This window comes from Vidua chalybeata, chromosome 6 (genome assembly GCF_026979565.1).
Source record: "Vidua chalybeata isolate OUT-0048 chromosome 6, bVidCha1 merged haplotype, whole genome shotgun sequence".
In the NCBI taxonomy this organism is placed as follows: domain Eukaryota; kingdom Metazoa; phylum Chordata; class Aves; order Passeriformes; family Viduidae; genus Vidua; species Vidua chalybeata.
In genome coordinates this window covers 5206080-5220059 of record NC_071535.1, presented here as the reverse complement: position 1 = coordinate 5220059, position 13980 = coordinate 5206080, and the positions used below count along the sequence as shown (strand labels likewise).

The following is a 13980-nucleotide window of genomic DNA, read 5'->3' as shown; positions in this document are numbered from 1 at the left end:
ATATAGTAGAATATAGAGTTTAAGAGTTTAGAATATAGTAACATATATAAAGTAAGATGGAGGTTTTAGGGTAGAGGTTCAGTTTTTAAAAAAAAAATTATGAGTTGGGTAGTATTGTATAATTAGATTAAAAATTAATATTGTAGTATTTATTATTGTATTATTTATTAATTGTATATTGTAGTATTTATTTGTATTTAATATTAATTATAATATTAATTATAGCATTATATTATTGTACAGTATTACATAATTACAGTATATAATTAGATTTAAAAAAATCTAAGCCGCTAGAAAAATAAGGTTACTAATTTTTTTCCTTTTTTGTTTTTTTTTTTTTTTCCCTCCTGTATGGCAGAACCGTCCGGCTCAGAGTCGCAGGGCAAAGGCAGCCTGTCGGAGGACGAACTCATCAGCGCCATCAAGGAAGCAAAGAGCTTTTCCTTCGAGCCCGCGGAGGCGCAGCGCTCGCCAGCCCCCCCGGCGGAGAAGAGGGAGCCGCGGGCCAAGCCCGGCCGCCCTCCCGCCTCCTCGCACGCCGATCACGAAGCCAGCAGCGCCGAGTCCGGCGACTCGGAGATCGAGCTGGTCTCGGAGGACCCCCTGGCCGCCGAGGAGGTGCTGCACTCCAACTACATGACCTTCAGCCACATCGGGGGGCCCCCTCCGTCGCCCGCCTCCCCCTCCATCCAGTACAGCATCCTGCGGGAGGAGCGGGAGGCGGAGCTCGACAGCGAGCTCATCATCGAGTCCTGCGATGCCTCGTCGGCCTCCGAGGAGAGCCCCAAGAGGGAGCAGGACTCCCCCCTGATGAAGCCCAAGGTCATGGACATTATCAAGGAGGAGAACAACTCGCGCACTGACGCCTCAGACTACGAGGCCAGTAAAATGACAGAGAGCAGGATGAACAGGGAAAACCTGGCAGAGTCCTCGTCCTACCTGAAAAGCTCCTTTGTTGCACCAAAAATAGGCGCTGAGCCCCCGACCTCTGCCGTCAGCACCGAGGAGCTGAAGGAAAGAGTAAAACTGAAGAAACCCATTGAAGAAACTGTTGTTAACCAAAGTAAAGTGTCTTCCAAGGACTTTGGCAAAAAAAGTCCGTTGGCTTCGTTGCTACTGCCGTTTTTAAATAAGCAGAAAGGTAAATGCAGATGTTACATTGGTTTTTGGAGTGCTGCTGAGAGGAGGGGGAGGGAGAAGCGCCTGTTCCGTGCAGGGGAGAGGTTTGAAGTGTGGAGCAGGGGGAGCTGCTGGCACAGGATACCCTCAGGTGGAAGCTGGGCATGCCTGTGGCGATCACACAACATCACTGACCTGCCCATCCTCTTAGGGAACAAATAAAGGAATACCAGCAGCAATATTTTTTAAGTTTAATCACAGATAGAGGATGGTGCAGCCCCAGAACCGTAAGGCTGATTTGTACACCAGGTATCAGGAGGACAAAGAGGAACAAATGATCATCCTACCTTTTAAATACTACTTGCTTTGTCCCAGGGGAGGGTGCCATCAGGGTCCTGCACCTCTCAGAAATGTAAGGATAAGATTTTGAGGATGCATTTATAAAAAAAAGAGAGAGACTTGGAGGAGGAGAGGAGTTGGATTTGGTGAGTCTGGGTGTTTCTGGAAGTGTTGAAGTCCAGGTTGGATGGGGCTTTGAGCAGCCTGGTCCACTGGAAGGTGTCCCTGTCTGTGGATGTGGGGTTGGAACTGTATAATATTTAAGGTCACTTCCAACCCAAACCATTCAGTGCATCTGTGATACCGAAGCTGTTGCAGTTTAAACAAATCTTTCTCATGGTGGCTGACACCCTCCATCCTTAATAATGAGGATGCTTCCAGTGAAGGGAAGTGGGTGGCTCATCCCAGCTCTGCAGGACTTAGGGGACACCCTGTGTGTTCTTCTGAATCCAGTGGTGTGAGGGGGAAGGGCAGGACACTTCTAGGCGAGCTTAAGTTGCCTCCCCAAAGGATCCCTTCAAAGCCAGTGCAGAACCAGCCAGGTCCAGACACTGTGGAACAACAGGACCCACCAAACCCTTAGAGACAACTCCAGGTTTTAGTCTGAGCTGAACTCTGAGCACCAAGGGGCAGCACCTGGTCACTGCATGCTGCCACTGCCAGAGTCCCTATAGCCTGTAAGAGGCTTGGGTCACAAACTACACGAAAAAAAAAAAAATTCTCTGCAAGATGCCAGCTTTAAGTAGCACTTTGTGTGCCCTGGCTTTGTAGGCTGGTGTGGGAAGGAGGGACACTGGGTGTGTCCCACATCTGCCCTGCTTTGCCACCCCCCTGGCTGGGCTGGAGGGCAGTGACTGCTCTTGTCAGATGTGTTGTTTTTGGAACTCAAAGAGCTGCTGCTTCCTTGCAAACAGCTGGATAGAAATTGGAGGAGGGGAAGAAACCCCCTCCCCCGACCCTGCTTAAAGAGCATCTTTTTCCTCTGTCCACATTTGTACAGGCGTGTCCCATGTGATGGTCTGGAGATGTGTCAGGTGTGTGTGAATGGCACACTTAAAACCCATTTCCTGTGTGCTGTGAACCCAAACGTGCAAGTCTGGTCAGGACACAACCTGAACTTGCAGGATGTGCTGAGGGCTGCAAGATCTGCAGCACAAACAAAATATGTTAATACTGATTCTGAGTGGTAATGCACTAATGACATTAATAGTCTGAATAAGAAACATGATTGTTGCTTGTAAGTGTGTTTTCCTGGCAGACTCCCAGAGCTCCCAATGTCATGCTGTGCATCTCATCTCCCTCACAAATAGTCTGAGCTCAAACCATTTCTTTCCCACTTACCAAATTCCTATTTTTCAGGACTAGACAAGCTTCTGCCCAAATCCTACAAGTTGTAGGGCTGATTAAATTAAATTTAAACACTACTCTTTCAGTCTAGCGTTGGGTCTGTGCAATCCCAGTGTGTGTGTGTGTTGCTCTGGACAGAACACTAAAAATTTGGTCTTGGATTTAGGAAAGGGGTTGGGGACTATCACATGGACAGCTAGTGTTCTGTCCCTCAATTTTGAGATTTCAGGATCTGTTACAATTTTTAGTACCCCTCAATCATAATAAGACTTTCTGGGCCTAAGTTTCACGACTCTTTATTTCTGTCATTGCCTAAAGTGATGCTAATGTAGTTTTCTCATATGGTGGTCAGAGAAAATCCCTGTGTGCATGAGCAGACTTTGTCCCTGTGTCCATGTTTCTTATCTTTATTCCCCTAGGACAGTAGAGGCAGGGACTTTTCCTCACAAGACAGTTAATTACTGCTTGGTGGTGCAAAGAGGACTAATTCAGTATGTGCTTTTTTGCTCTCAAGACACCCTGGTGCCTAAGGCAAGGAAAACAAAAACACAGAGCCTCTTGAGAGTATTGTTGGTGAAACTTGTGCACCTTTTTTAAAAGCTGATTTCTACATATGGGAAGGTGGGTTCAAGATAAGAAAGTTTGGATGATGGTAGGATTCAGTTTACAACGCCTTCCAGTCATGGTTGTCTTGCCACATTTGGGCAATATTTAAATTGTTTTGTTAAATGTGGTGTATGGGGCTCTCCTTCTCTCCTGGTCCCTCACCTGGAGAATCCACAAGAAATCCACATGAAAGCCAGCACTTTATCAGTTATCAGAGGTGAACTGAGGGATGTGTTAACTGGCTTGGCAGAACCAGAGCATACCCATGGGTCCTCCCAAGACACATTGGCTGGCAGGGAAATGATGCGGCAGAGCACGTCCACTGGGACAGGGACTGCTTTCATGGCATCAAGCTGAGGTCTTGGCAGAGCTGGACATCACAGCATCACATTTGTACCTTGTGCCAGCTCAGAGGCACCTGGCAGGCATTTGGCATGGGCCACACTCAGCCAAAGGGACGAGAACATGGGGAGAAGGGGCAGTGACACGCAGCAGAGTGATGTCACCCAAAGCAGGAACAGTCATCATTCACTAATTGGAGAATTCTCTTAGTCATGGTTATCTATCATTAAGAGAAAACTGACAAGATGCAACTATGCACTTATTAAATATAGAAATCAGAAAAACCTTGGTAGTTTCCTATTACTTACTTGTTACACAAGATCAAATGAAGCTGTTCAACACACCTGGCTGTGTTTTTGAAACCACACTGTAGATCTTTCTGTGGCCCTTGGCTGGCTCATAGCCAGGTATATGGAATTTAAAACCACTCACCCACCAGTTTCAATGTAAGCCTTAACTATTTCAGTGTGGTACTGTAATCCCACCAGCTGTTTTTTCACCCCTCTCCATGGCATTAATATATTTTGCATTGCTCATTAGAAGAGTTTGCTCTGAGCTGGCGAGACAAAAATTGATTTTGAGTGCAGGAAAGGCGTGTAAAGGCTGTGCAAAGGAAAAGCCCAGCCTTCAACCTGAGCCCAGGAACAGTCTTGCAGGTTGTGCTGCTGCCAGCCTGTGGGCTCTGGAGCTCTCTGGTGTGCCTGCTGGGCACGCTGACAGCACGGCCATGGGCCTGAATAACAAGGTGGAGCACAGCAAGTGCGTGTGTGGTTTGCACAGTGATCTCTGCTTAACGTCTGTTGCCATCCAGTGGCAGTAACAAAAACGGGCAGTGACTTCCCAGCTCCATTTTACTGGAGCTGGCAGGATTCCGTGGAGTGGAGCTATTCCCACGCTCTTGATCACCAAGCAGCCTCTCCTGCTTTTCCACATGGTCGAAATGATGGCTTTGCTCGATGCACCCCAGGCTTGGCTTTGGCTGGAGTTGTGCAGTTGTTACCTGTGTTAGTGCTGCCAACTCCTCCTGCAGAGCACAGAGAGGCAGGAAGAGCTGCAGCCAAGCAGCCCTCACATCACTCCTGGCATCTCCTCCCAGGGGTGGGCACAGCCCTTACACAACAGGGCTTGGAGCATATCTGGCTGTGGCACTGCAGGAAGGGAGGCTGCCAGCTCAATTTATTCTTCCTTTATATTATTTTTAATTATTGTGTGCTGGACTTGCACATGCCTTGGGCATACAGGGAATTTCAGAAAAGACCTGCTGTCCTGGAAACATCAATTCTTTGGCCCAGGGCATTTTGCAAGAAGCCCAAAAGAAGCCTGAATCAAGGCAAGCTGAGAAGGAGCTCTTGGGCTGAGTCCTTTCCTGAGTCCTTTGTGGTGCCTTTTGGCCACTCTCTGCCAGGATGGCCTGGCTTGCCTTGTGCTGGTGTCCCACAGCCTGAGGACCTGGTCCTGGGAGGAGATCTCCCTTGTGCTGGAGGATCACATCTCTCCCCATCCCCTCATTCTGTCACAGTATTAGAAGGATCCTTCTTCTTGATCCATTTAATGAAATATGCAGCAGCTTGTTACCTCTCAGATCAGATGCCTGATCCCAGGATATAAAAAAGAAAGGGATGTGGACATTCAAAGTAACGGTTATTTTAATTTTGTTTTTGCTTTATGGCAGAATTTCACTGAAGAAAAGGAAAGCCCAGGCCTGGAGCTGTGGGCTGTCACTCACAGGTTGGATGACACAGTGGGCAGGATCCTGCTGGACACACAGTCAAATAAAATTAATCATTTCAAGTGCATTATTCTGCAGCACAGTCCTGTGCCAACCTGACACGAAGCATCTTGATTTTGATACCTTATGAAAGGCTTTCACAGCACTGCTCCAGTCATTCCCCTACAAATGTGTGTCCTTACCACCTTAGTGGCTGCTGTGGCTCTAAGCACCCATGAGGAATACCAAGGTTCAGGGCCACCCATCACTGTGGGGTAACCTGGTGTCTCTTAGGGAGTGTCACAAGCTGCAGTCAGGATCACTTCTGGGTTTGAAGTGACAGTGGCAAATGGCCTGGGTTGAAGAAGGTGTTTTCCCTCCTTCCTGGTGCCTCTCGTGCTGTCCCCTGCTGTCCAGGGCTATCCCAGAGTGGACAAACACTAAGCAGTGTGGGCTTTCCCCCCATTTAGTGTCACAGACAAACCGATTTTACAAAGTTTCTCAAGGAAATGGTTTTCCAGCAGAGATCTGGGAAAGACCTGAATTTGTTGGGAATGCTTTTTTGTTCAGCTAAACATCATCTGCATTGAGTTAGCACATCCCTGCTGTTGGAGGAGCTGCTAGCGAGGCATTTTTCCATGGGAAGGGGATGTTTGGTTGGGTGCTTTAGCAATCTGAGGCTTGTTTCTCATCTGCATGCTCTCACCAGGCTGGCTCTGCAATCAGCAGCAAGCCAGGCCAAGGCTTAAGCATACGGTAATGTTAGTTTAATATTTTAGTGCCATCTGCTGTAAATGCCTCCACACTCTGGCCCATCTGTTTTCTGTGCTTCAGTTTGCTTTTTATGGGGCTCTTGGTAGCTTTGCATCCTTTGGAAAGCTCCTGCTTGGAAAAGGTGTAGGGGAGAGGGATGTCCTGCCTGGGGGTGGAATGTCCACACCTTGTGATGCTGTAGGAGGAGTGGGATAAAAACCTGTCCAGAGAAGTGAACATGTGAACCTAGTCCTGGTCTTGCCATGAAATCCTGGAGTAGCTCGGTGAACCTCTGTGGTTCCTCCCACATGGAACCATTCAGGAGGGAAGGGGCCTGTGGAGGCCGCTGGTCCAACCCCTTGCTCTCAAAGCAGTTTGGTCAGGTGGCTGAGGGCCTCCTCTGCCACCTCTGTCCATCCTCTCAGCCGAGGCAGAGTTTTGGGGGAGCTCAGAGTTGGAGCCTGCAAGGCTGGGTCAGTTCTGTGCTGACACCTCGGCGCCGTTGCCTGCAGGCAGAGCAGGGTAAGGGAGAGGTGCCACTCACTGCAGCTCAGACAGAGAGGGCTGGCAGAGGAGGAGCTCCACGAGATCCCAAGAGCCCATCTCCTGGCCCACAGCCACGATTCCTGGTGGAACACTCTTGACAGATGCTTGTGACTCATTTGGAAAGGCCTCTGTTGGCAGATCCTCTGCTAGTTCCAGGTGTCTCTCAAAAACTGTTAACAAGCTTCCATCCTTCTTTACTTTAGGCTAAGCAATTCTGGTTTGTTTTTTTTTTTTTTTCCTCTGTGGTTATGTTTTTGAGCTTCCTGAACTGTCTTGTTCCCTCTATTCTTTCCTACCACTGGGCCCCAGACAACAACTCCAGCCACTATGACTGGGAGAGTTTCCCCATACCAGCACTGATTCTCCCTCTGCCTCTGGAGGAGGAGAGAGAACTTCCCAGACACACATTTCTGCCCCACCTCCCCACTTCTGGCCACTTCATGCAGTTCAGCTGCCACCTGACAGCTTGTCACCCATCAGGCTGTGATAACTCAGCCAGAGCTGAGCTGGAGATGTGCAGACCGTGGTGGTGGAAATGAGCAGCGTGCACGCCAGCGGGTCTGTGCTGGGGGTTTGTCCTTCACTCCTTTTTCAGGAAGCAGGGAGTGGGTTTGGCCCCTTCTGGCCTCAGGAGTGGTTGCAGTGTCACCTGTCCCATCTGCAGAGGGGACATGGAGAGCTGAAAAATAGTCAGGTGCTGACTTTGGAGTTCTTCCTGGAGTCCTGGTTTGATGGGAGCATAGCAGGGGCTGCTAAGTGAGGAGGGGTCACTCAGAGGAGATGCCTGCACCGTGGAAAGGATCAGAACAAAGTAAAGAACAGGGGATTTTCTCCCTAGATAATGGTTTGCTTGGGCAGTGGCTGGGATCAGTGGTGATTACTGCAATAATCCCTCTTACAGTGAACACCATGTACATACCAGGGCATGACCTTTTTATGACCTTCAGAAATGTCTCAGTAAATCTCACCCCTTCATGCCACAACCTGTGTTATCCATAGCCTGAGTACTTGGCCTGCTTCACCTCTAGCATCTCTTTCCTTCCCTGATCTTTGTCTCTGTTGGTGAAAATTGCTCCCTATCTATTGGGTAAGGTCAAACTTTTAATGCATGTTGTCAAAGCATCTTAAACACAGTGACTGGATGCTCAGAGGGGCTTTTAAAATTGGGTATAGCTCTAAAGTGGGAGGATCACGTGTCTTCTCCTGGGACTGCTGTCTACTCCACTGCCTGTGAGTGTTAAGTACTGAGCTATAAAAAATTATAGGCTTTATCCTTCCGTTTTTATATATCTTCCCTTCCAGAGCAAGGGACAGCCTCTGAAGAGCTGTCATCAGTTGCAGCACTCAGACAGAAGAGTACGTTTCTGACAGATATGACACAAGATGGTGTTTATAAAACCCTCCTGCCAGGTCAAGATTACAGATTGACCAGTAGAAAAACAACCAAACAAACCCCAGAAAGCCACTTGTTTAACTGTATGCAAGGAGCTGATGGTTGTGTCAAATGTTTAAGTATCAAGGCCACGAGTAGCAAAGTCCAGGCCAAGCACGGAGAGTTGGGAGGTATGTGTAGACAAACAAGAACCTGCTAACAAGAGGAATGGAGAGAAAAGATGTGTTTTGTGCAAAGACTTGTCTCTGTGAGTCCACAGCTTCCTATATCCATGTCTATGTCCATGCCACGCCAAGCTGAGCACCCAAAGCTGGCTCAGTTCTGCTGCTGGGAAAGGCTGGAAGGAGACAATTGCTCTTTTCATGAGTGATTTTTCTGTTAATTGAGGCACACCTCAAGTGCAGCATCACTCATAGTTTAAACACATTTTAAAAGCCAAAATCTTGACAGATTCCCTTTTGGTGTCTCTTTGTGTCAGCTTTCAGACAAGGCTGTGACACTTGACAATCTGGTGGCCAGATTTTGCAGATGCCTGGATGTAGGGATGGATATTCCAGCAGATCTGAGAGATGCCATGGACAGAGAAACATCTAGCACTAATGAGATAGCAGTGAGAGCTTTTCTGTGGCTGACACAATATATAGTCAGAGGTAATGTTTACTGCAGGCACACAGAAACAGGAAAAAACCCAAACCCTAAGTCATAAATAATGAAGGGGTGAAAGTTATGCAACCTGTAAGGTTTTCTGTAAATTATTATATATTAACTAAATTAATATATAATATATATAATTATAATTAATCTATACTAATATATTACTATAATTATATTATTATATATTTGAATACATTTGTGTGTATTTGTATGTTAATATTATTATAGATTAAAATTATATATTATTATTATATATAATTATATAATTATATATATTGATATATATTGTTATATCATATTATAATATATATTATTATATATATTATAATTATATAATATATAATATATAATATATATATACATTATTATTATATTAAAAGATCTTGATTAGAATCACTGAGTGGTTTGGGTTGGAAGGGATCTTAAAGATCCTCTTGTTCCAAACCCCTGCCATGACAGGGACACCTTCCACTAGAGCAGCTGGCCTTGAACACTTCCAGGGGTGAGGCATCCATACCAATTCAAGGTTTTAGCTGAGAAGGTGCTTAGGGAAGTTTATACAGTGGAATACAGATTAGGTGAAGGAAAAATCAAAATATATTTCTTTTTTTTTTAACACAGAATATTTTTTTCTTATTAATGCAGTTTTCTCATAAATTTAGTGTTTTGCAGGGAACTCCTGGAATGGGTTTTTTTTCTGATCTAGGAATGCTTCTTCTTAACCTCTGCAATGCTCTGTGAGCTGGGAATTATGTTTTTTTTTACCAGTTTCATTGAAGAGTTTGGAATGATTTCAGGTCAGATTTAAATTTAAGATTAAGCACCCATGATACAAAATATATTTCTAGGTCTCAATGAGAGGTGGAATACAAATTCCTGAACCTGTTTTCTCTAATTCCTCAGATGTTCAGCAGAATAAGGACTTCCTTGGGTATTGCTATTTGTGTCTGGTAGATACCATGAAGTTAAAATTAATGTTATTTGACTGTAGTGAAGGGTGGGCAGTGATATATTTCCATTGGGAATAAAACCTGGAGGTGGGTATTGATTTTCCTGGTGTTTTTCCTCAGCTTCCAAGGGTACACTGCTGATTGGGACATAATAGCTATATTGACTGAAAAGGGGATTTATTTTTTTGTTTTCCTTGGGGAGCTGCTGAGTTCATGTCAGTTCAGAACAATATAGAAATTAAGGGGCATGCAAAGATCCAACATTCAATCCAAAGGGCTTGAATTGCCCCCCTGAAGGAAGTTTCTCATGTCCTTGTCACTTTAGCTCTTCATCTTACCTTGGTTACCACATTCCTTTGTTTTATTCCTCTGCAGTCTATTTTTTCCTAACTCTCCTGACCTTTACACAACCTGGGCAATTTAGTCTGCTATTTATTTTTTTTCCAGAGAGATATCACAAATACCCTCTTCCCCCTCTGGCTCTGAGAGCAGCTCGGTGGTTTCATGAGAACTGTTGCGGTGAGAGGTCACTCTGGTGTTCTGGTTCTGCTGTGTTTCATTTGTGTGTGAGAAATACAAACAACTATGGAAAAAAAAAACCCTAATGCACACGGAAGACAGGTTGGTTTTATTTCCAGTAATCTCCTGCCCCCACCACAGGTCTGCCAGATGCAAGCCTGCCTGTGGTGGGGATATATGGGGATGTCAGGGTTGCTTAAATCAGCTGTAGAAATGAAGGTGAAGCTTTGTCTTTTCGGTGGTGATGATCAATTTCACAAGTGCTCTGGGTCTGGGAGGGTCCAGCTGAGTCTTGTTTCTGGAAATTTGGCATACAAAGCTACTTGTGCTTCTGAAATAGGTGTTTTTCCACTCAAGATGGTTGAGTGATTCTTTCCTGCATGTTCACGGCTCAGAAGACACAAAACATGACAGATTTGCAGTTACCTTACACAGGAGTGAATTTTTTTGGGGGAAAAAACCCTGCCAGTTGGGTTTGGTACCAGAACCTCTCTTTTTGGGGTTTATCTTCCTTGCAGCTCCTACTTGACTCACTGTTTGAGTCTATGCACTGAAAGCCCTTTGATATCACTTGCTCAGAGAAACCCTTTCCCAGCTGGTGCCAGGAGATTTTATATAGAATCAGTCCTCCAATACTTTCCTGCAACTCTCCAACATCACTGGAAAAGGTGTACAAGATTTCTCCCAGTTCATATCAAAATAATTCACAGCTCAGTTCATGAGAGTGCAAGCTACAGTGAGAGGTGACCTCAGGAGAACTCTGAGCTGGGGTAACTTGAGAGGCACTAAAAGGACACAGATAATCATTATTACCTTGGTAAAAAAGCCATGTCTTAGAAAGGGAGATATAAGGCTTCCAAGGCAGCAAATTTGCCTTGCCTTAGGGATTTGTCATTAGACTATCCAGACTGCCAGGTAATGTAAGAGTCTCAGTAAAGACTGTCCTCTTTCAAACTGGATCCTAAAGGATAATTTGCCAGGGAAACAGCTTTTGATGTTGCTACATCATCCATCTTGGATGAGAGCAACACATTTCATACAAAGAAGCAAAATGTAATTTTTTTAATAGCTTCTAATCTTTTGAATAGAAGGTGCAACAAGACTGCAAAATTCAAGAGATAAAACAAATTCAGATTTCCAGGGTTTGGCACCACCATGGCCTGGCTGGTACAAGCTCTCTTGCTTTGCTTGGTGCTGCTTGGGATCCACAGTGGTGTAAGATCAAAATCCAGCCTCTGGCAATCCCAGAGACACTGTTTTCTGAGCAGCTCCCATAAAGGCAGCCCAGGATCTGTACTCACTGAGTGTGTGCTGTAGGCAGAGGCAGGCATGGCACAGACAGGTTTTTCTGCTCTCTTTTAGGAACAGAGACAGTTCCTTACAGAGGAGTGTGTGAGGGGGTCCTTGCACACATCCTCATGAAATGCTGATAGCATCAACAAAGCAAGGTCTGTATCTGAGCAACCCACAAGGGAGGGGAGCCTGAAGAAAAGCCAGCAGAGATTAATAGCCAGGATTTCTGAAGGTTACTTGGTCAGCCAATGTAGCATTGAAACCCTGGAACACAAACAGCTGTGCTTACTTGCTTGGGTTAAGTGTAAGGGTTGTTCCAAAGAATTGGAAGTTACTTCCCACAGAGGGAGAACGGGCTGTCTTCCCTGTTTGTCTGGGATTCCTGCTTTGGAGCTTTGCTGCTGCAGAAACAGGGCCATGTTTCACCTTTAGCTGAAAGTGAAAGGCTTATTGCTTCAACCAGGGAGTGATAAAATGAGTGGGATTTAATAAAAGCCATAGTAGCAAATGTGCCTGCTGAAATGAGCACTCACCTTCCCCTTCATCTGCACAGTTATTGCAGCTGGATGTCACACACTGACTCCACTACACGTGCACACATCTTTTGTCTAGAAAAGCTGCTGAAAAAGGACTGATATTGGCTAATTTATTGTGTGAGTAATTGATTTGTTAGGTGTGAGGAATTGCTTCCACTGCAGTAACACCAGGAACACACAACAAAACTGGGAAATGACCTTGTTTTTTTTCTGAATTCTGGTTTGTGAGATCATCCTTATTGCATGGTTATTGAACTTTATATCCAATAGATGTCTGTAAAAAAAATAGCTGTTTTTTCCATCATTAACAGAAGCAGTGAGCAGAAGCAGCAAGGCATCCAGCAGAATGATTAGCAGCACACCATTCCTATCAAAGAGGGAATTTCCATATATATTGTTATATTTCCATATAACTATGGCAGTGTGCTTTTTACTTGTAGATCTTGCTCCCCCAGCAGCAATGAAGGGGAGATTATATTGGAATGAAGTTTAAATGGAGAAAATGACCAAAGAGCTGATCCTAAGAGCTGAAACAGCTTTGACACATGTTTAACATTGCTGAATTATTCATTGAGCTGGCTGGGCAAATCGACATTGCAAAAGGAAATAAATGAGGGTGCTGGAGGAAAAATGCTAAAGGATGTGTTAGCCAAGTGTCCCCAGTGTCACAGAGCTCACAGGGAACGGGGCAGTGACCCCACCCTGAAGTGCCAGCGGCTTTCAGGTGCAAGCCTTTTGTAAAGGAGGGAGTGGATGTTTTGGCTGTGCACACAGCAGTGACTTTAGTGATGTTTGTGGGCCCAGATCAGCTCAGTTTGGGATGTGAGACCTTCCCTTTGAGGGAAGGCATTGCAAAGAGCTGGCAATGGCCAGCAGGTCACTGCTTAGGGTCACAGGGGTTGATGGGGCAACTCATGGAGTGTGTAGAGCCATGCAGGCTGAAAGATCAATCTCTGTCAGGCACACCTGTCTGGGGAACATGGCACTTTTTATCCCTTTTAAAGGAGTCTTGCTTTCTTCTGTTCCTGCACCCCTTGTTCAGTTATATCAGTGCCTTCCCTCAGTGCTCCTTCTCCAGGTGAGAAGCCCTTTCCCTGCCCAATCTGGGCAGCTGTCTGCAGCTATTCCCCCTCTTCACTTCAAATCCCACAGAAAGAGGGCCACAATGGCTCATCAAACTGTCTGTATTACATCCCTACACGTGAGGGAAGGGAGGGAACTGGAGCCTGTTCCTTAGCATGGCTGGGGTCTGGCACTTCTCAGGGACAGTCTGAGCAGGGACATTGCCTTTCACTACAACCCACAGCAGCAGCTGAGAGCAGTGTCTGGATGAGCAGTGGTCACTTAGCTCATCCTTGGTGCTACATGGAGGGGGGTTAAAAAGATCGATGTGATAATCGTGGCCTGCCTGTGCTGTGGTTTGAATCCTGCCTGGGGAGTAGAATCATTTCCTGGCACCTCTGTGTCTGCTAAGAGTAGAAATGTTGCCTTAAACACTGTGTAAATATCTCTGTTACATATAGCTGTGCTCTCCTGGGTATTCTGCAAGGAAATATTCAGAGCACTTGGCTTCAGCTCCTGTTGCTGTTGCACTGGTTTGGAGATGCTGGCAGATGAGATTTTCAGGATTTATTCAGATGAAAGCTTTGCTTTTGCCCTGTGGGCAAGGCTGGAGCTCAGAGCTGCAGACTCTATTTGTGGATTTGAGTCAGGCATAGACCCATATCATACCTGTATGTATAGCCCCCTACCTGCAATTTTTAAAAATCAGGGTTAACTGTAGGAGGTTGAATCTTTCCAGAAAGGTGAGATTGCAACACACTTTCAGCTGTCACTCCCACAGGATCTCACTTTTGCTGACCAAAGTGAAGAAAC

At 45.7% G+C, this 13980-nt stretch overlaps 1 protein-coding gene across 2 annotated transcripts in view; it reads left to right on the top strand.

The window, feature by feature from the left end:
• The window catches only part of RTN1 (reticulon 1), a 118126-nt gene that overhangs the window by 71761 nt on the left and 32385 nt on the right, over positions 1 to 13980 (top strand). For both annotated transcript variants that reach the window (XM_053946242.1, XM_053946243.1), the window contains exon 3: positions 359 to 1141. In XM_053946242.1, the coding sequence (XP_053802217.1) occupies positions 359 to 1141 (783 nt within the window). The remainder of the gene's footprint in view (positions 1 to 358; positions 1142 to 13980) is intronic.